This window comes from Pseudorca crassidens, chromosome 4 (genome assembly GCF_039906515.1).
Source record: "Pseudorca crassidens isolate mPseCra1 chromosome 4, mPseCra1.hap1, whole genome shotgun sequence".
NCBI lineage: Eukaryota > Metazoa > Chordata > Mammalia > Artiodactyla > Delphinidae > Pseudorca > Pseudorca crassidens.
Window position 1 is genome coordinate 133,566,252 of NC_090299.1, and position 23,748 is coordinate 133,589,999.

General features: G+C 35.0%; 1 protein-coding gene across 2 annotated transcripts in view; it reads right to left on the reverse strand.

Moving 5' to 3' along the window:
• Positions 1-409: 409 nt before the first annotated feature.
• ELMOD2 (ELMO domain containing 2) overlaps positions 410-23,748 on the reverse strand; it is a 29,119-nt gene continuing 5,780 nt past the window's right edge. For both annotated transcript variants that reach the window (XM_067736809.1, XM_067736810.1), the window contains 6 exons: positions 16,839-16,936; positions 15,084-15,213; positions 12,522-12,655; positions 9,226-9,294; positions 8,348-8,481; positions 410-3,983 (listed from right to left, as the gene is read on the reverse strand). In XM_067736809.1, coding sequence (XP_067592910.1) covers positions 3,838-3,983; positions 8,348-8,481; positions 9,226-9,294; positions 12,522-12,655; positions 15,084-15,213; positions 16,839-16,936 — 711 coding nt within the window. In that variant the 3' untranslated portion in view covers positions 410-3,837. The remainder of the gene's footprint in view (positions 3,984-8,347; positions 8,482-9,225; positions 9,295-12,521; positions 12,656-15,083; positions 15,214-16,838; positions 16,937-23,748) is intronic.

The window sequence follows — 23,748 nt, forward strand, 5'->3', positions numbered from 1 at the left end:
AACTTTAATGAGCATGCACACACACACACAGAGGAATGATTTGCAGCTGTAAAAAAATATGGAAGCTATGTATTAATATAAAAATAGATCTATGATACACTGTGAAGCTAAGAAAAACATATTGCAGCAAAGTATGAATTATTCCTATCCTTTCTAAGAACGGGGGTGAGGTGGGGATGGTAGCTTCTTTTCTGGTCTCATAATCAATTGTTCTTATCCAATAACATCTTAAATAGGTAATTAGTGGATGAGTTAAAGTCACAAAAATAAAAAAAAATTTCTGTATATTCTGATTTACTCTATAGGAACATGATTAAAGGATTAAATAAGAAAAGTATTATTTCATGAACATAAATGACTTAAATAAGGGATGAGGAAGATGGGAAGCGAGAAGTATTAACAGAAAGGCTTATAACAATTTCAACATGTTTTTATTTGCTCACAACATTCCAAACAAAATGACATCGCATTTCAACTATTGCTTTCACATAAGAAGTTAATTGCTTTATCCAAAGTAGACAAAAATCTATTTCTTTAAGTTGCCAACCAGCACTCTTTCCCCCAGGGAAAGCTACTGCTTAAATATTTTTTGAATACTTTGTTTAACAAAAACATAGACTCGCCCTATAACAGTAATGCAGTAGTTGGGTCTTACCTGCACTACATTTAACATTTTTCTTATCGAAAGGTGAAGCCAGGAAAAAAAAAAACAAAACAACTCACTCACGATTTTTCTCAGATTTTTACCAATTCCCTTAATCTTCATTAAAAAAAAATTACTCTGTGGAGAGGTTCATAAATATGAAATGGAAACTAAGCCTCCCCAGAAGTTGGGTGGACCATTTATCCTGAGAAAAGAGCTGCTGGTCCCCAATCATTAATTCAAGAAGGATAATAAACATATTGCCCTCCAATTTCTTCTCTTCTGTGCCAAGATAACATGTAATCTCTTGCTCTGGCAATGAGCACTCCACTTTCACACTCATGTAATGCTTCTCTCCTTAGGGCAAATCTTTGACCAAGTTCTATTTCACTGAATGCAAAGGGGAGAAACAGCACATAAACAATTACGAACACTGGAATAAAAATGAAGAGTACATGTATTTCGCATAGAAAAATACATACAAATCCAAGTTGCTCTTAAAATAGAAAAAAATCAGGACGGGCATTTTTAAGAAAAAGATTCTGTTTTCTAAATTGCAAATGGTGCCAGTAAGACACTGATTTTTATATCTAACTATATCACCATATTTATATATAGAAAGGGGTGGTCTAGGTTCGCTGATATCCCCTGATTTCTCTCAATTCTTTAGAGATTGTCTTTCAGAACATATTTAAACTGCAACCATTTTAATTATATTTTTAGACTATTCTTATCACTGGTTCACTCTTCAATCTGGCACATACAAAAATTCATTTCAGCACTGATTCACTTTTTTGATGCTAAAACAAACAATTTTCCTGCTACTTCAATTCTATCACTACTTTGGTATTTTATTATTATAGAAACAGGTAAGATTCTAAATACGGATTTTCAGACTACCTAAAATTCTAACATACATATGTTGAAAGCAAGGAAAAGTAGGAAGGCAGACACAATTATCATATTTTTCTTTTCATGTATGTCATTATCACATGAAAGTCAGAAGGCTCATGTTACATTCTAATTTACAACTGATGACACTTAGCTTGGCTTTCAAACTAGCAAACCTCAGAATCTGTTGGTGGCTTTTAGACCAATTTGCTACAGAATTATCTGAAATGGTTACAGATTATTTTAAGCAAAAACAGAACAATGCATTATACAAACAGAGGTGGACTTAAATAATATATTATTGAACAAAGTTTCTAATAACATTTTAAAAACATTATTAAAAAGTTTGTTTTACTCCCTAGAAGGGGAAAAACTTAATTACTTGAAAAGTTTCCTCTTCCATACTTGAATCATTCTTTTATTAAGCATACAGACAAAGGTTTAAATCAGTTCAAGACCTCATCTGTTAAAAGATGAAACTATAAAGGTAAACATTTTCTAAAACTAAAAGACTAACAATTGCTTTCCATGTAATGGTAAACACCTTGATAAAATGAACTTTAATGGTTAATACCTGATCCTTATCTCACAGAGCTCTGGCTGGATGATAAAGCATAGAAAACATTTAAAGAAGTTAAGATACTCCCAAGGTTGAGAAGTCTCCTATAAGAAACCAGTTTTAAAATTCCTATAATACTGAAAAGCGTTTTGCCACTATTATAATAAAATGAGCCCAATTTTTAAGTTTTATCTTGTTGAGAAAAGAATTTTAATGCATGCATTTTTAATGTATGTGCTAGACAACACTGCATCTGTTATTTTCCAATTGTTTATTTTTTTTAACCACTCTTCTCTTTGGCAAGTTTAAAGAGAGAGGTTTGTCAATAGGCATAAACAAATACTTGAAAGTTTCCGGTCTTGCTATATCACATAAAAGCCAGTCCTTAAACACTTGATATATACCATTTTAAAGCTGTGCTAACTATCCTCATGTTTTAGATTAAATTATGTGTTTAATAGGCTGCTTTCTGTAGGATTTAGGGAGAATCTGGTAATCAGATGAACCTATCTTTAAACTTTTAGTTTTGCTATGAGTACAAATGTCTATAACACACAGAGAAGAAATCGTTCCTGTTAGAATCTCATCACTATATAATCCTTGACAGCACATGCTGCTCTCCTGAGATTTTCGGAGAATAAAGCTATACAAAAAGCACAGTCATCATCCTTAGGCTACTTTAGAATCCCACAGACTGTTAACTCAATGAATACCCACGAAGTCCATACATCGTTATCTAGAAACACTGTGGAGTCAAAGCAAAGAGAAGCAAGACTTAACAGTAAGTAAAATAAACCAACGATGTTTAACTGAGATGTTTAAAAGCTTTGTTCTTCTCTTGTTAAAACTCAAAGACAGCTTTATTGAAATAGCACCTGTTCTTTGAGTATAATCAAGATTTTCTTAGCAAATGCATCTCTTTTCATAAACATACATAAACATACATAGAGAAGCTTCATGAAAGGCCCTCATACCAAGCACTAACTACAAGTTCTTCTCTCTAACTGATAAAAAGCAAATACTGAAGATGAGAAAATGTCTTTAAGCTTTAAAATTCCACTGTGATATTTCAGTGTGGTATTTAAAAACAAAAAAGCTAATCACTAATACTGTCATTCCCTCATTACCTATTACATGACATAATCAGAGAAACCGAAAAGGCCATAATTCTTCGTTGTCTCTGACTTATCTATATGCTCCTTTTGCTCCTATGAGGCAACGGTATGACGTGTGATTGAAATGCAAACAAAGAAAACCATGAAGAACGAATCTCTCTGTTAATTAACCTACAAATAAAATAAGGCAAAGAAAATTAAAAAACAATCATTTCCAGACTAAAAAACAAAAAATCTGTTTTTTGTTTAGGAGCTCTGAAAAGATACCAGCTTGATAGCTACAATACATAAACATGAAAACTGGTTTTTACACATTTTAATCAATCAAGTTAATAAAAATACCTGATTTGTAGTTTTACACTAAATGGGTTAAGTCCCAAGTTCCAAACTGTAGCTCACATGACTCTACAGAGGGGATCTTTGGAAGGATAAGGTACCTTTGGAGGACAGTGTATAAACAAGTGTAAACATACACTGATTGTCTACTAGCTTTCTTAAATAGAATTTCTGAAACATTTTTGTAGGAAATTATATATAAGGAGTGTAAATGATCAGATAATTTCTATTACAACATATAAATTCTGTTGTGTGTGCAAAATGTGGTAGAAATAGAAGATACTACGGATGATTCATATTTTTAAAGTAAGTGATACATTACAATCCAGTAAGAGTCCTTTAATCTTTTCATGAAACTTCTCTCTGTACACGTTGAAATACATAATACTTTCTGGCTTTTCTTCAAACCAAAACTTGTCAAATTCATACACAAGATAACCTGCAGTTAAAAAGAAACCATAAGTACAGTGCTCAACAGTGAAATCACATCCAACCATCTCATTTTAAAAGTATATCCTAATCCATATTAGGATTCAATGATCAGAAACCATCTTAAACTACTAGAAACCTGAGGAACTTTATAAGAAATATTTTTGTATGTTCAAAATAAATATCACTTTCAATAAGATACTTAGAGTACATATACTCTTTGTCGCAAAAAAAATCAACAAAATGCCTCAAATTTAAGAGAGACTGTCAAAAGATACCTTGAGAATAGGAAAAAAAGGTTATCCCCAGAGACCCCTGAAACAGGAAAATGAAAGTACAAGAAAATGGATAAAGTATAGAAAAGCTGTTTTCTACTTGATTTATAAATCTAAGTTATTTCTGCTTTTTTCAATGAACTATCATATCAGCACCTTCCCTTTTAGAAAAGAATACATGAACTCGAAATAGGCTTAATATTTTTGTTTTTCAATATCCTTATTACAGTAGCCAAATTCACACTCAAAATGTTAAAAATATTTCAGATAGGGCTTCCCTGGTGGTGCAGTGGTTGGAAGTCCGCCTGCCGATGCAGGGGACACAGGTTCATGTCCCGGTCAGGGAGGATCCCACGTGCCACGGAGCGGCAGGGCCCGTGAGCCATGGCCGCTGAGCCTGTGCGTCCAGAGCCTGTGCTCCGCAACGGGAGAGGCCGCGGCAGTGAGAGACCCGCGTACCGCAAAAAAAAATTCAGATAAATGTGTAAACAGACATATTTACAACAACAAAAAAATGCGAATTTAAAACCGCTCCTAAACCCTATTTGGATTCAACCAAATGTATCTATTTAATTATTTAACAGATGCTTCTATAGTCCTCGCCATGTGCTCATTCACTCTCATAGCAATCCTATGATGCAGTACTGTTATTCCCATTTTTCTGTAGAGGAAATAGAAGTGCAGAGAAGTTAAATGACTTGCCCAAATCACATAGTTTGCAGGCGGTCTCTATTATGTTGTAAATTAGACTTTGTTTCCACCAGAATCTCATTTCCCCTTCTTAAAAGCTATTCAAGAAGGGATAGAAGTGACTTATTTCAGATAAATGGAGGGGGATAAAGCCAGTGACTTTACATAAAAGGGTGGCTAGGCTATCATAATTGCCTAGTATGAAATAAACGTAAATTCAATTTTAAAACATTAGTCATAAAGCAAACATTAACAGGTAAGAACCATGACACTTCAACACTGAAACAGCACTTCATAAGAAGGTCCACTGAAGAAAGATTTCAGATTAATCCCTTCATATATGATAAAACAGATTTTTGTCAACCGGGATATGGGACAAATCAAAGAATAAGGCCTCTTTGAGCAGACGGACACCATCTGCTTCCTGTTCCCAAAAGACAAGCTGAGAATGGTAATCTTATAACTATTTTTAACTAATATTTTAAGTCTTTCTTTCATTCAAAATTTATTTTGTGTATACATTAGCACAAAAGTACATCTACAGAAATTACTCATCCATATATAAACTGAGTCTGTGTTCTCCAGCACCCTACCCCCAGTATCCTGATAGGGGTGTGCAATCAAAAACGTTGGAGATTAATGTTCTAGGTAGTATGAAAAGTCAGACATCCATCTAAATTTTATAGAATACAACTTGTTTTCGTATTTCTGGCTATCAGGTTTTAGCTGTTTACCATTCCTTTAAATTGCTTCCATTACCTATTCAAATGACTGTATAGTCTAGAACAAACTGCTCAAGAGTAAAATACTAGAAATTTCTTGCTTCAGAGTGAGGTCGTTATAATGTAAACTGGTGTCAGAAAAAGACTGACTCAAAAAACTGAGACTGTAATGGCTAAGTTGATTTAATGAGACATGAGGAAACTGCAAGATACCGAAATTCTAGGATGCTGGCAGGGCCGTACATGGCATAAGACTCCTAAAGCTTGCCATGAGGTGATGGAAAAGAGTTGTTTCCATAAAGCACCCCTATTGCCCTTTTGACTCTAGGAGTTTAGAACACCAGACTCAAGAGAAACACCATAAACAATTTCTAAACTTACAATTCCCTGTATGCTTCTACTGCCCCTAACCAAAGCTGCAGGGACGCTTGAGGTTTTCCCATAGGGATTAAAAACAGGAGAACCACAGGAACGGGGATTAACTGTAAACTGGTATGAGGGATCTTACTGGGGTGACAAAAATGTTCTACAACTGGATTATGGTGATGCTTGTACAACTCAGTAAATGTACTAAAACTCATTGCATTGTACACTTAAAATAGGTAAATTTTATGGTATATAAATTATACCTCAATGAAGCTGTTACTAGTCATAACTTTTTGGTTGTAAATTTGAGGAGTTATTTTTTTGAAACCACCAAACCAAAGGTCAGTGATTTCCCAGGATGACAGTGACTGTGTGCTTACACGTTAGATGTACAAAAGGTGACAGCAGAGCTAAGGAGCTAAATTACCACTCACTGCTTCCGCCTTGCCCATGGAGAACCACAACAGCAAAATAGCAGGAGAGAAAAGGGGGAAAGGGGAGATGGACACAGATCGCGGGGAAAGAAAAAATGTGAAACCTAGTCTCTTTATATAGTTCTTTCTTTTAGATAGAAACTACTATCTTGGAACTGATTCGTACGAATGAATTGGGCTCAGTCCCCCAACCAAAAAAGGTAGGTATGTTTAAAAAATAAGGTTTCACATTATTTTCTAGTCAGAATACGCCCCTTCCTAGAAAAGCAGAGCCTTAATTAAGACATGAAACTTTATTGGTAAAGGGTATGAAAATCAATTTTGAGGGGGAAACTTCTGCGTAAAAGGTGGATGTACGTACGTGTGTGTGTGTTTGCTTTAAATGTTTCAAGAAATTTGAAAAACATAAGCTTCATTGTTTTCCTGATGATCCACAGCTCCATGGATAGGACTGATAGAAACAAGGCAACTAAGAAGGTCCTGTAACGACTTTTCCACCTCACATATTACTTTGATGCTCTTCCTGGTCAGGAGCCAAATGAGATGCTGGTGTTGAGGGCACTGGAAGCAACAGTATCCAAAGATGCTCCAGCTACCCCTCTGCAGGGGAAAACAATACTGCACAGAGGTCATTTTGTACTGCTTTCCTACCTGTCACTCTCCTGTATTTATTTAAATATGGTAAAATGCTTGATTGGGGGGAGGGAGTTTTTTGGTTGTATCTTTTTATATTTGTTTTATGTTCAACAGGCACCACTACACAAGCATCTATTTCATACAGAAAACAAATATCTGGAGGCAGTCAGCAAAGTCCCAGGAGTTTAGGCACTATGCTCAAAGTCAATGAGAGATGTAGGAGAGGAAATCAAATCAGACTGGTGGGGGGAAAAAACAGTTCCTCAGCAACAAGATGAAAGAAAATGACTAGATTTTCATTTTAAATAACTATACCTTCAATGTGGAGATTTGGAAGAGGGTCATCACTGAAAAACTAGGGAAAAGGCTATTACAGTAACGTAGTAACAAAGGACTGATGGCGTGCAGTTACAATGGGATAGGAAAAAGTACACAAGTGCAAGAGAAATTTAAGAAGTAGACAAACCTGGAATTAGGGAGTAAGTAAACACGGGAGGTTGTGGGAAAGAGAGACCTGGATGACTCCTTCAAGAATGGAGTTGAAGAAGTTATGATTTGGACACTTATTATCTAAGTAGTTTCCTATGTGCTAGTTTCCTATGTCCTATCTAAAGACACAAAAAGATCAAGAAAAAATAGAGTATGAAGCCAAGCTAGAGTTGAATTCTTTGCTTCTGAGCAATAGCTTCAGAAGATGGGTTCATTCAATTAAACCTTCAGCGTTCAACTATCACAATAAAAGTTAATGGAACAGCAGTGATATGACTGCTTTAGGAACAGTTATTTAATACCCCGACCTAACACAAGAAAACCTGGCCTTGAAATAAAAGGTGTGTGTGTGTGTGTGTGTGTGTGTGTGTGTGTGTGTGTGTGAAAGGTTCCTTTAAATTTCCTTACAAGAGCAACCAAATGATCTGTCCTTGACTCAACAGCATTCACTAACCAGTATCCAAGAAGAAAAATTCACTTTATAGTTGACTGGAAAACAAATGTCAACAGAAAAACTGTGTAAATCCTACATTTGCATACATGTCAAAAATTGCCTCACTGAATTTTTTAAATCAGCAAATATATAAACTGAAGCACAAGATACTCTTGGATACCCATCTTCCATTATCTTCCTGTTTTTGAAAGATTCTAAATAGTAAAATGACAAGTTACATATTTGATAAAGGTATTATATATAATACTTTCCTAAGGATTAAAAAATTCTCTTAGAAATTTCTACTTTTAACTCATTTCAATACTCACAATAAAACTGGTGAAAGTGTTCCATTGTTGGTATACCAGGAACAAAGTTGTAGAGGTGAAACTTCAAAGCTTCACTCTTCAGCAAGCTATAAGCCATCTCTGTAAGATTGATTCCAACTATTGCATAAGAATACCTATGTCAGAAACATTACCAGTTATCCCAGCTAGGCAAAATAGCTCGTAAAGTAAATTTTAAATTATGCAAGGAATTAGGAAAAAGTAACATTGATCCATTTCTAACACTGTATTGATTTTACAAAAATTTCTACATATTAATTTTTGTTCTTTAGAGGCTGTTGATTTTCTGGATATTATCTAAGATATGAAAACAAAGCTCTGGCCACGTGAATATCTAAAACCAAAATCATTTAAAAAAAAATTAAAAAGAGTACTACATACACCCTCATTGATTTCTAAAATATACTGAGTAATCTGATATTTTCTCCTCCATTATCAGGGTATTTATTTTTATGATATAATAGTGTTATAATGCTTTTTCAAAGACAGGTATCATTATAAGAATAATGATAAAGCTAATAATATGATGTCAACTTGCATTTCACTTCACAAGTTTCAAAGCTATTTCTCACTTTCTTATTCCCATTTCAAAGCCATTTCCTATATTCTTATTTTCAAATCTATCTCTCAGAAAATTTTTATAAGGTCCTTATCTCCATTTTATAGATAAACTATACCTTGTGATAAAAATATATTGAATTACATACAAAATTGGTTTATGATCTCATTTAGCCATAAAATAATATATCATGCAATATTCTTTATGAAGTTCTTATTAACTAGAATAATCTAATTTTTAAAAATACCCGGAAATACTTTCAATTCAAGAGTTTATGGTTTCTTTAACACATCCAGCTTACCCTAACTTTGGATGATTTGAACGCGAAAGAATCTGATGAGCTTCACTGGTATAATTTTCACTGAAATACCTGAAAAAGTTTAAGAAAAATAATGAAATTAACATGTCATTCAAATTGAAGATATCCAGAAGCAATTTTAAAAGCTACTGTCAAAGTGACAGTCTTACTGCCAAAAGCATCCCAATCTCCATCTCAAGTCACTGCAGTGACTCCGAGATGCTTCCGAATCAAAACTTAATTCTGAGCTATCAGGCCTATCTAGTACAGGACATGAGCCCTTCGCTAGACTTTGAAGTACTTTGACAAATAAATGATCTAGCAAGAGAATTTTATCTATTTTAAAAGAAAATCTAGAGTTCTGATTATTTGTTTGTTCTAAATTTTCTATAAAGTAGTCATTGTGTACCTGTTAGGACACTTCCTTTCACCTGAGCTCATTCCTTCTGTTGCAACTTGAGTCTATATTGCTTAACGCCACTGTCAATGCAATCAGAAGAAAGTCAATAGCCTTCCTTTTGCACTAAAAAAAACCGCTCCTTGATTAGTGGTGTAACTAAAATACTGGCCACAAAACAGAAGTATTAGCAGGTACAACAGAGAAATATATAAAGGTTCATAAATACTGTTGGCTTGTACTAATGCAACCTCTTCAAGTTCTTAAAGATAGGGACCAAATCTATTCAAACTTTGGATCACCCCATAATGCACTGACACTCATACACATATGATGACTGGCTGGATGTTTATGTAAGGATAAGAAGTAGAAGAAAAAATGGATTTCCATGGTTTATTTAAATTTTAGAAGGCACAGTCATTGACATTTTCATAAAGCATAGAAATTTCTAACCAAATGTCCCTCTATTTTTCCTTCTGTAAGTTAATACTACAGACTTCCATTTTTCTTCATTGGCTCTAATTTTCAACCCATTTAAACAGGGATTGTTAACTTAGAAGTTCGTGAATGAATGATCATTCATGAACGAAGGGGGATCCATGAATCACTTTAAATTATTCATACATTTTCTGTGTGTACATTTTCTGGGGAGAGAATATACAAAACTTTCATTTGATTCTCAAAGGGATCTGTAAATCCCCAAACAGAAAAAAGTCCTGTTTTAGTGCAATGCTTTCTTTACATGTTCTAATTTTCTACTTTATCTGGAGGCAGGCTCTAAAATGCCCTTAGTAGACTATTTATATTTCTTTTTTTTTGCATGATACTTAATACAATTCAGTATTATATTAGTATTTCAATAATCAAGCTACTTTTAAAATATTCAATCTATAACACAGAGAAACTTTTAATTTCCTTGCTGAACTTACCTAGGAAACCCCTATGTAAACAGTATCTAAGGAAAATAAGCACCTATGAAATAAGGAGACCTATTCCTTACAATAATCTGCACTGACTTACTTCCCTTCTTTCCTTCCTTCCTTCTCCTTTCTTCCTTCCTGCCTTCTCTCCCTTCCTACATATATTTTTGGCCTTAGCTTGTATATTTTACCTTTCTGCTTCTCTTTCCTCATTTATTCAGATTTTTCCAGTCTCTCTTCAATTCATGTTCTGTAAAATATCCTTTTTATTTTATGCCTGCCTGAGCATTCATTTACCTAAAACATTGTTATCTATCAAATTACCAGCTGTCCTTCAAAGCAACAAAATATTTCAAGAGATTTGATGACAAAGGCCAAGAAATTTTTAAAATTCATTACATAAAGGTATTCGAACAGCTTGCCTGCTTACTGACTGTATCTTTATTTTGATCCTGAAGAGTTATAGCTCCATACACAGGACAACAAACATAATTAGAGAGAAATTAGAGCTAATTTTATGTTTTCAAGCATCTCTAGTACATCAATGGCAATCAAATAATATATCTGAATCTTGGTCATTTTTCAAATTAGTACATACTAGCTCTAAATAGAGTAAAAATATCTGCAAATCATTTAAAGGTCTATCAGAACTCCTTACCACAGTCTTGAATCAAATTCTATTAAATTATTTAAATTTTAAGCTAAATTAAATTATCTTCTGGCAAATGCTGAAAAATCTTGATTTCTGAGGAAATGAACCAAAAGAAAGCTTACTCAGCAAAAGTTAAGAAAGGAAGCATCAGAAGAATGTGTGTGTCTAATTAAGTTTCAATTATCTGTGTAGTTTACAAGTACCAAGAAAAAAGATGGTCTTTAAACGCTAAAAACAAAACATCCATGTGTTCTGAACAATAATGAATTTTAAAATATTTCATAATTTTTCCAAGTGAAAACAAACTGCATTTATTCTAATTAAATTCCCCAAATGGAAGTTTCTGTTTATCAAAGTGGAAAATTGGCAATCTCATTTTCTGTAATTATTATTATTATTCAGACAACGGTGTTTTATCTTTGAAAAGTAGCTGCATGGAAAACTTTCATGCTCATACAATTTAGGTACTACAGAAAATGAAATACTTTTGTAACTGGAAAAAATTGTAGATATTGAAGCCCTACTGTTATCTTCTATTTTCCCCCCAAACGGCCTTATCCATATTGACCTAGATATCTTTTCTGAATATTAACATAAATTAGCTCAGTTTCAGGACTAATTTTTCATAGTAACAATTATCCAAACTTTCTTAATGGTTAGCGTTCCCATTCTAGGCATTTTACAGTCTATAAATCACAATTCAAGGACAGACCCAAACACTAGACTATCTTCATTTGCATATTCATATTCATATTAATCTTCCAGTTTACTTTCTAAAATAGTTTTGGCTATCAATTCTGATTTTAGTTACATATTTTGAGATTTCATACATGTGCCCAAGCATAAATATTAAAGAAGAAAAACAAGAGACAGTTCATATAGGCTCTGAAAAGTCAGGGATTTTAAATTACTTGTCACAGATGGCAAAGAAGTGTTTAGAGGCTTTATCATTATCTTATCTGGTTAAACCTCCTAAAATGAAGTCAGAGAGCCAAGAGAGAACAGGCAAGAGGATAAAGAGAGTAAGAAGAGAGTACACACAGTTCCTTAAACGGTATCAGAAAGGCGGTCAGGAAGAGAAAGAAAGAGGCAAGTATTGGGAAGTAAAGAAATCACACACATGCACGCGTGTGCACGTGCGCGCGCACACACACGGTATATGGCTTATGTATTCATATTGTTGCCAGCTCATTAGTAAATACCTTTAGCATAGCAGTTATTAAAATTCAGAGATAGTATAAAACTAGATGGATTCTCACTAAAATTTAACAAGATTAGAGATTACATGTAATTTCATTTAGAGAATTAAAGAGAGTTTATTTTCACTTACACAAGATTGATTAATCCAAGTATTCCCATGCCTCTGAAGTCTGTTTTGGGATCATCACCCTGGAAACCAATGTCAGCCCACTGCTTGGAGATTCTAGCCTTCAATTTTTTCGTGGGCATTAGAAGATTCCAAAGCTGTACAAACATGCTTCCATATTACAAATAATAGTGATGCTCGTAATTTACCAAGACATTTTTCTTCTCATAGCTGATATACTGGTAAGTCGAATGCTTTTAATTAAACAACTTTTGTAGACAAATCATAGGCTCAACAAAGACTATATTTAGAGAACTTTTCAATTAGCCTAAAAAATGTAGCATACTTATTCCAATTTAAAAGACATACAAAGAACAGTAGACTTTGAAAAGGTAACAAATACACAGAAATCGAAAACAATGAGATGTCTTTACTTACTAAGTAATACATATATACCAGAATTAGTAAACTGCTTCCTTGAGAAGAACACAGTGCCAGGCACTTGGCCCTTGCCTCAAACACTATATACTTAAGTAGGCTCTATTCTAATGGCGGGTGATTATCCTTAATCAGAAGGAAAATAAGTCTGAGATAGGGAGGGAATCATGGAGAAATAACACAGATAGTATTAAAACCTATATGATCATTATTTTACAAATTTTCATAGTTTTAAAAGAAAAAGAATATGACTTGGTTGTAAGTAAATATATTCCTTAAGATTGAGGATTTAAGAACAACTATCACATATTGGATAGCAACAAACCAATTAGTGCAAAATAAAGTTTAAAAAATGTAATCAGTCATTTTCTAAATTCAACACCACAAGTCATCAGACAAAAGAGACTTAACAAAGGTTGATAAGAAAGTTTGTGAAAATTTGCAAAACAGTAATACTTGCTTTTTTTTTTTTTCCCCACTTCACTACCATTTCAGGCACTGCTGAGTAAAGGACTCCTAATGAAAGGAGTATCCTGTTACCTAGAATGAAATGTGAAGACTTTGTGACCTTACTGTAAGACAGGGTCAGCACTCTGGCCCTGAAGCGAATCCCATCATTAGACTGGGTTTTATCTGGTCCCTTCTCTCATTTACTCACACATGCACCTGCTCACCTTAGCCTCTCTCCATGAACTCAGCAAGGGTTTGATTATGCCAAGGATGAGGCCTCAGTGATGTGGTGAGAGACAAGGTAAGACCACTAAAACTCAAAATTCAGCATGCATAAATATCATCAAATTTCGGGGTTCCACCCCTGAAGATTCTGATTTCGTAGGCAAAGGTGGAACCTTGGATTCTCAATATTAAACACTGGTTAACTTTAGTGAAGGTGGCTCTTGGACTGTACTTAAAGAAACACAGATCTCCTGAGCCCCTTACCCTGCTGAGCATGTGTGAGGCTGGGTGATTCACTGCCAGCAACTGGCTCTTCACCTCTGAATGAGTTTCATGATGAATCACCAAGTTGAAAATTCCCTTGACTCAAATGCTAGGACTTGGGTCTTACCCCTTCTCTAAAGGGAAGGTATTGTGTAGAGAGGGTCTGAAGTTAAGGGAATAATGATGACGAGGAAGCTATAAAGAGGTCAACCCTTAGTGAGTGCCAGGCACTGTGCTAACACTTGAAACATAAAAATTCAACCCGCAGCAACAGTCCTTTGAGTGGTTTTATTATCCTCACTGACAAAATCAGGTTTTATTTTTAAAATTAGGTGAAGTGTATATTTATCTCCTCCTGAAAACAAGTTTTGTTGTTTTTAAACTTGTCTCTTACTGTTACTTGAATACTCTCAATGTCTGTTTCTTTCCACTGCACTTTTAGTTTATAACAGACTCCTAACACCAGGTGCCATGTGCTATTTTCCCTAACTATAACCATTTAAAAATATAATTAGAATAGGTGAAGTGGATGGGCAGCTGATTCAGCTCTATTTCAGAATTGATCTTTCTAAAGCAAATGACTTCATCTCCTCTAGGCCTTAGAACTAACCTCATCCCTACAATAAAGGTACTAGATCGGATGATCTGGAAAGCTTACTCCAGGCCTGATATTCTGGAATTTCAGCATCTCACTGGCCTCATGCATTTTTACTTCAGAAATAAGAAATAGGAAAGTCCTAAGTAAATTTCTTTACTCTCCTAATTTTTAAATCTATTGTGGCAATATTTGGCACATTTCATAAATCCCAAAAGATCTGACATAATAATCTGAAAAGGGACATCTATGTTCATAATTCAAGAGTAAGTTGAAAAAATGCCTAATTTATGTGAGGATTTATATAAAAAGTAGGGGGAAAAATGTGAAGCTTGTGGACTCATACTTCTCAGTTGAAAAGATCTCCCTTTATAAGTTTATAATTTATTTCAGAATTAAAAGCATTAAAATAAAATTTGAATCTATTTCATTGATGCCTATCAGGAAATTATAAAAATAGTTAACTAAAAATCTTTCACCAATATAATAAAATTCTCTGAGAGGCAAAGAAATCAGATGGCTGTGTAAGCCTCCAGATTCTCCACACAGGCCTTACTGGCTCAAGCCTGATTTATTTTCCAGTGTAACTCCAAATACAGAACACCAAAACTTACCTTGAGAAGCAGCTTTTCATGTTGCAGGTTATCAGAATCATATGGTTTTTTTCTCACACTTTCTACATCCAAATAGAGCTGTTTATAACCAGATATCTGTAGTAAGCATGCCTTCATACAGATTTTAAAACTGAAAATGATAAAAGTTATTATTTTAAAAAAAAACTTTTTATTTTGAAAAGTTATTATTATAAAAAAAATTTTTTATCACAATAAAGTAACGCCTTCCATAGCTTGTGGTTCATATGTCTATTTAGAAAGCATTCCCTAGCTTTTGGTTTAATACAAGAAGCATCGAGAGCCTCTGTAAACACAAAACATTGTACAAAGTATCATGCAAGATGTGACAGAACAGGGCCTACAAAGAGGGCAAGACAGGTAGGAAAGGCAAACTTCCAAAACTGCAAACTTTGTAAATCCTTGATTCGTTCACTTCTTTCCATGTTTTCTCTGGGCAATCTCATGTGTTCCCCAATCTTCATTGTGAGACACTACCAGCAGACCTAATTTTCCAAGGATACAGCAACACACAATGCCGTGACAGGTTCTCCCCGTGCTTCCAAACACAACAGCTCATCCTCCCTGAAGAAGCATGCTCTTTCTCAACTCTAAATCCATTAGTGGAATCACTAAGCACTAGTTCCCCAAGCTAGAACGCTCCAAGTTCTGACCTTCCTCTCCATCAACAATACATCAAAAGGTCCCTGAGCCCTTATCCTTTCTACCTCTGAAATGTCCCTCAAAGCCCTCATCATATATATCCATTTACCCTGGTATATTTATGGCTTCATCATCTCTTGCCTGAATGACTCAGTTTTCTGACTGTTCTGTCTTTATTCCTTCTACCAGCCTCCCACTTCTTCAAGTTTACCCTTCATCTTCCTAAAATACATATCTGATAATGTAGCTTGTTTGCTTAAAAAAAAAAAAAAATCAGAGGACAATATCTAAATCTCTCGGTGTGGCATGCGAGTCTCCTTGGAATATATCTCTGATCTTACACTCCACTCACTTCTCCAACCTCTGCTCTGCGCCTCAACGCTCCGGCTACAGAGGACTCCCTGTCATTCCCAGATACTCAAGGACTCTGTGTCTTGTTGGCACCTTCCTCTGCACGGAATGTCCTCCCCTACCCATTCAACAAGGTCCAGCTCAAACGTTACCTCTTCTGTGGACTTATCGTCACAGTTCTCTCCTGTACCCTCCCCTGCTTCAGCCCAAATAAATTACTCCTTCCTCAATATTTACAAAGAAAATATCAAATGAAGAAAAGCTTGCTAAATATTTACTATCTCAATATACTTGTGCTGGGAACACAGAAATGTAATAAGTCAAGTCCTCTTATGGAACTCAGAATTTATTTGGGGAAGAACAAGAGCAAATCAATGACTACAGTACAATGGGTTAAATGTATGATAGAGGACCTTCCTGGAGGAGGACAGAAGAACTGAATTTTGAAGGACAAGAAGGACACAGGAGTCATTATTTAAATTTGGGAAAGTAATGGTAAGTTACCTTAGAGAAGGCAGATGATAAACTGGCAATAGTACTGGACTGGGAACCCAGAGATATAGGTTTTAGTCCTGCTTCCATCACTCACCTCTCTGGACCTCACTTCCTCATCTAGTGAAGTGAAAGGGTTGAATTAGATGATCTCCACAAACCCTTCAGCTCTAACGTTTCACAACTGTGTGAGATCTGCAGCCTCACAGGATGTAAGCATACGATAAATGAGAACACCGTAAAAACACATACCTGGCATCCTTCTCGGGGTTAATATTCTTTTCCTTCATTATGTCTACTACACATCTGTCCACTTCACTCTGAACAACAAGTGTCGCTTTCTGTAAGACCTATTTGTGTGAAACAAAGCTGAATGAGAAAAATCCCCTATTGCTGAAAAAGAACAGTATGTTTTGAGGTATTTAGTCAGCTTCATAATGCGTGTATTAAGATGCAAAACCAAATGAAACCGAATTTGTTTCAAATTTTCAGTAGGGCTAAAATCATACATACATAAAATAGAAGAAAAGCAGCATGATGTATTAGATGACGTCTTCCTTAACTGAGAATCAAGAGGTTCTAAGCCAATGAGTTCTTAGCAAATAAGCTCCCACCATAGTATGCTTATGAAGCAAATACTTTTTATAAAATTCTAAAATTACATAATAAAAATATATGTACAAAATTTTAATGCAGAAGGAAAAAAGTTTAAATTTTAAATGCAGAAGAGCAAAAAGAAGAAAAGTCAAATAATCTTGTCAATCCTACCACCAGAGATAGCCACTGGTAACAGATTAGCAGATATCCTTCCAGTCTTTTTTCTATGCATATAAAACAGATTTCTTAAATAATATGTCTTATAAATGTCCACTGGATCCTTCCTCTCAAGAAATAAGCAAGTTCAGGCCTTCTTTACCCTTAGAAGGTTACTTTAACTCTTATCCCTCTTTAAGCTACTATCAAAATTCCATCTGATATTCCTTATACTCCAGACAAAATAATCTAATCATACTTGGAGTTATGCTTCTGCATATCCTGGGCCTTTCTTCTGGAATGATCCTTTTTCCCAGTCTCTAGACATATCAATTCTTCCCATTGCTAAGCTAGCTCACATACCAGATCCAGGAAGCCTTCCCTGATTCTATTCAAGCGGAAGTAACCTCTCCTCTCTTGGAATCCGCATAATAATGTACCTGTAACCTTTCTAAGACTCTTATCACTTTCTATAGTATAGTTATTTTTATATATTAAGTGGAAAATTCTCTGAGGACAGAGACTGTATCTAACTCATTTTTTCATATCCTGTATAGAAGAGATAACAGACATATAATTATCGAACGGAGATATTTGACAGATGAAAACCTTAAGAAAGGCAACTGTTTCAGTAAAAGTCATGTACAGCTATTCCATTACTTTTCTTTAAATTGAGGTTAATTTAAATACAATGAAAGGAGTGGATGTTACATATTCAGTTTGACCAGTTTTGACAAATGCATATACCCAAATAATCCACATCCCTATCAAAATATAGAACATTTCCATCACTGCAGAAAGTTCCCTCATGCCCCTTCCCAATCAATCCCTCCCCCAACAAGCACCCACTGTTCTGCTTTCTATCACCATAACTTTGTGGTGTGCATATAAATGGAATCATAAAGTATGTACTCTTCTGTCTGCCTTCTTTTGCTCAGTAACGTTTCTAGAATTCATCCACATTCTTGCTTTCGTCAGTAATTTGTTCCTTCCAATTGTTGAGTAGTATTCCATTGTATGAATACACCTCAATTTGCTTACTTATTCTCCCGGTGATGGGTATTTCCATTGCTTCCAATTTTAGACTACTATGAATAATATTTTTTATCTTTGTGAAGTGACTATTCGAGGCTCTTGTCCTTTTAAAAATTGTGTTGTCTTTTTATTACTGAGTTCTAAAAGTTCTTTACGAGATATAAGTCCCTAATCAGATATATGTGCTGCAAATATTCTGTCTTGCCAATTCATTTCTTAAAGGTGTCTCTGATAAGTAGTTTTTATTTTGATGCAGTCTAATTTTTCTATTTTTTATTTAAATGGTAACGCTGTGTCCTCTCTAAAAGACATTTTTGCTTAACCCATGGTAGAAGATGTATATTCTCCTATGCTTTCTTTTTTTTTTTTTTTTTCCGGTACGCGGGCCTCTCACTGTTGTGGCCTCTCCCCGTGCGGAGCACAGGCTCCGGAAGCGCAGGCTCAGCGGCCATGGCTCACGGGCCCAGCCGCTCCGCGGCATGTGAGATCTTCCCAGACCGGAGCACGAACCCGTGTCCCCTGCATCGGCAGGCGGACTCTCAACCACTGCGCCACCAGGGAAGCCCTCTCCTATGCTTTCTTTGAGAAGCCTTAACGTTTTGGTTTAAACATAGCTCTAAAGTCCATATCAAATTAATTTTCACATGTAGAGGGAGATAGGAGCCTCCCCTCCCCCAATTTGGATATCCAGTTGTTCCAGCACTATTTATTGGTTTTCCAATACTTTCCTGTCCTCATTGAATTGCTTTAGCATCCTTGTTAAAAAATTATGTATGGTCTATTTCTGTTCTCTCATCTGTTATATTTATCTATTTGCCTAGAAAGTCTTTAAGTCAGTATAAATCTTCTAACTTGGTTCTTTTAGAAGATTATCTGGGCTATACTAGTTTCCTTAAAATTCTGTATAAACTTTAAATGAACTTGCCACTCCCTTCACAAATAGCTTGCTGAGGGCTTCCCTGGTGGCGCAGTGGTTGCGAGTCCGCCTGCCGATGCAGGGGACATGGGTTCGTGCCCCGGTCCGGGAGGATCCCACATGCCGCGGAGCTGCTGGGCCCGTGAGCCATGGCCGCTGAGCCTGCGCGTCTGGAGCCTGTGCTCCGCAACGGAAGAGGCCACAACAGTGAGAGGCCCACATACCGCAAAAAAAAAAAAAAAAAAAATGCTTGCTGGGATTCTGATTGGAATTGCATTGAATCCATAGGTCGGTTTGGGGATCAGCATCTTAAGAATACTGACTCTTCCAATTGATGAACACAGTATATCTTTCCATTTTAAGTTTTCTCAGGAAAAGGAGTCGTAATGCGGACGTGTTGCATAGCTTTCGTTATATTTATCCCCTGAGTATTTTACGTTTCTGGATGCTACTGTAAGTGGAACTGTTCTTTTTCTGTTTTCCAAAAGTTTGCTCTTAACATACGGGGACATACTGTGTCCTACGACATTGCTAAATTCATTTATCAATAATGCTGGTTAATTTTATAGATTTCTTAGGATTTTCTATACTCACAAACTATGTCATCTGTTAATAAAGACAGTTTCTTTTCAATCATTATGTCTTAGATTTCTTTTCCTTCCCTTACTACACTGCCTAGGACCTTTAGCACAATGCCGAACAAAAGGAGAGTAAACATCCTTGCCTTGTTCCCAACTGAGTGTGGAGAGCATTCAATAATTCAGTGTTGTATACCTATCATGCTAGCTGCAGGGTTTTCATAGATGGCCTTTAATAGGAGGAGGAAGTTCCTTTTACTCCTAGTTAGTTGAGTGTTTCTGACCATGAATGGGTATTGAGCTCTGCCAAAACAGTTTTACAGTATCTACTCAAATGATCTTCTTTTTCTAATTTACTTTGTTAATGTGGTAAGTTACATTCATTGATTTTGAAAATGTAGTCATGACATATTCTTTTTATATATTACTGGGATCAATTTGCTAATGAAGAATTTTTGTATCTATATTCAGGAAGGATATTGGTTTGTAATTTTCATTTATACAGTGTCCTTGTCTGGTTTTAATATCAGGATTATACTGGCCTCATAAAATGTGTTTCTTTCTACTTGACTTTCTAGGAGCTTATGTAATAGCAGTATCATTTTTTCTTCTTAAACTTTTGGTAAGAGTTCACTAGTGAAGCTAATATTGGAAGATTTTTTTTGTGCAAAATGTTTAAATTACAGATTCCATTTATTAGGTATATGGCTATTTCAATTGTTTTATTTCTTTGTGTTAGTTTTGCTAAACTGTGTTTTTCAAGCACTTTGTCTCTTTCATCTAAGCTATAGACTTCACTGGCATCAAGTTGTCCATAGCATCTCCTTATACTTTAGTGACTACGGGCTGTGGTGATGCCCCCTCTACCATTCCTGATATGGGCAATTTGGGCTTTCTCTCTTTCTTGATCAGTGTTCCTAGAGGGCTATTAATATTACTAATTTTTTCAAAAAATCAACTTTTGAGCTTGGTGGTATTTCCTATTTTTATCTGTTTACTATTTTGTTAATTGTTTCTTATTTTCATTATATCCTTTCTTTTATTTATTTTGGGTTTAATTTTCTCTCTTCTAGTTTCTTAAGGTATAAGCATAGCTCACTGATTTCAGGCCTTTAAAAACTGCTTTGGGTGTACTCCACAAATTCTGATATGTTGTGTTTTCATTACCATTCACTTCAATTCTCTTTCTAAATTTCCCTTGTGAGTACTTCTGTGATCCATGGGTTACTCAGATTCTTAATTTCCAGATATTTGGGGATTTTCTAGATGTTATACTTATTTCTTTTTTTTTAAAATTAATTTATTTTATTAATTTATTTTTTTGGCTGCTTTGGGTCTTCGTTGCTGCGCGCGGGCTTTCTCTAGTTGCGGCAAGTGGGGGCTACTCTTCGTTGTGGTGCATGGGCTTCTCATTGCAGTGGCTTCTCTTGTTGTAGAGCACAGACTCTAGGCACGTGGGCTCCAGTAGTTGTGGCACGTGGGCTCCAGTAGTTGTGGCACGTGGGCTCCAGTAGTTGTGGCAAGTGGGCTCAGTAGTTGTGGCTTGCGGGCTCTAGAGCACAGGCTCAGTAATTGTGGCACACGGGCTTAGCTGCTCCGTGGCATGTGAGATCTTCCCAGACCAGAGACCGAACCTGTGTCCCCTGCATTGGCAGTTGGATTCTTAACCACTGCACCACCAGGGAAGTCCTCGTATTTCTAACTTAATGCTGTTGGAGACAGAAAACATACTCTGTATGCATTCAGCCCTCTGAAACTTACTGAGACTTAAAAGACCCAGTATATGATATATCTATATGACTGTTCCATGTGTACTTGGGAATATGTATTTTGCATTTGTTGAGTGTAGCACTCTATAAATGTCAATTAGGTCAAGATGGTTAATCGTATTGTTCAAATTGTATAGAGCCTTCCGATTTTTTTTTTCTTGTTGTACTATCATTTATTGAGAGAATGCAGTAAAGTTTCCAGCTACAATTGTGGGTTCATACATTTCTCCGTCTAGCTGTGTCTATTTTGGCTTCAAGTATTTGGCAGCTTTGTTAATAAGTGTATACACATTTAATACTGTTATGTTTTCTTGATAAATTAGCCGTTTTATCATTACCAAAAAAAAAAAGATTTAGTCTCCAGTAACACTCCAGGTTTATATTTTCTAAAAGAAAGCTACAAAAGCTTTTTTATGCTTATTGTTTGCACGGTATACGCTTTTACTTTCTATTTGTTTGTGACTTTATGTTTCGAGTATGCTTCTTGAAATAACATTCAGTTAGTTGGGTCTTGCTTTTTTATCCATCTGTCAATCTCTGTCTTATTCTCTAAACTTTTGGTAGATCTTTGGTTCCTAATCAAAAACAAAATAACAGCTGGATGGAGGAGAAATATAACCCATTACATTTTCTAAGTTCTCATGTATCACAACATTGTCTAAGTTCTCATGGAGCTCATGAAGGTATATTCAATACTGGAATATACAGGACTTAAAGAATTTCTTAGGTCAGCAATTCTAAAACTTTCTCTTTTAACCTAAAACTACGTAAGTATACAAAGACCCTTTTCCCAATGATGTTTACTTTAGAGCTAAAGAAAAAGTAGGTGATAATAAACAAGAAAGCAACATATACAAATCACTTATCATACATTTTGTAAGAAAATAATATATGCTTATGCATATGATTTTATTACAAAATAACATTCAATAAACATAAAAGTAATCTAGTCTTTTTTTATTACACCTACCTTGATGGTAAGTTATAAATTATATGACTAGCCAAATTATATTTATAGCCAACAAACATCAACAGTGAGTTTCACCATGCAAGCAAATCTGGGGAAATTATATATACATTTGTGTTAGTGTAACCACAGAGTGTGAATGTTTCATTTTTGAACCACAATGCTTATGTGGTTATATACTTAAAGTCTAATTTTGGGAAATTAGAGACCAAAAAATATGCAAATGTGCATTACTATACCATCAATGCACAGACAAGTAAACTGATGCTATAAAACTAATTTATCATTCAATAGCTAGAATGTTATCACTACTATTTAAGAGCTAAGACAGCAGCTCTAACCAAACAACAGCCAATCAAAAACATGACTAGACTGACAAAGTGTTCTTTCCCTAAATTTCAAATTTTTCAAATACCCATATATGCATAAGTACAGTGGAGCTCTGCAACATTACCTTACATTGAATAGCAGCCAGACCTCTTAGCAGAATACTGAAATAGACTCCTCAAGTTCTAAAAAGGTTTTCATTTTCATTTATAAATCCCAAAGTTTTAGTAATCCTTAATATATAATTGATAAGTGGTTGGTCCTAATGTAAAATACAAGCAAATGAGACTCAATTTTTAACAATCAAGGAAAGAATTTCCACTACAGAACAATTCACAACCCAATAGGACCACACTATCACTGCTTTAGGGAACTGGCCTTAATAGATTAAAATCACTTTTATTCACAGCAATCATTGGTAATGTTAAGTATTTAAATAACTAAGAGGTTTTCATGCATATCTTAAACTTCTAAAAATTTGTAGTGTATGTTGGTTTAATCCCATCATCACTAAAATAATATTAGTGATACCTATCAGGTACTGGGTATTCTCTTAGGCTGCTTTCATTATAATATTTCTAATCCTGAAACAACCATGTAGATATTAATACCTCCTTTGACAATGAGAAAATGAGTAACTTGCACAAACAACTAGAAAGTGATACAATCAGAATCTGAACTCAGATTTTTTTCATAGGAATATAAAAGTAGAGCGGGTTAATAGAAATATCACAAAATCAGAATTCAATTTTACTCTACAAAGTAAATGAAATATACAAATGAGACACAATACACACCATAAATTGTATATTTAAAC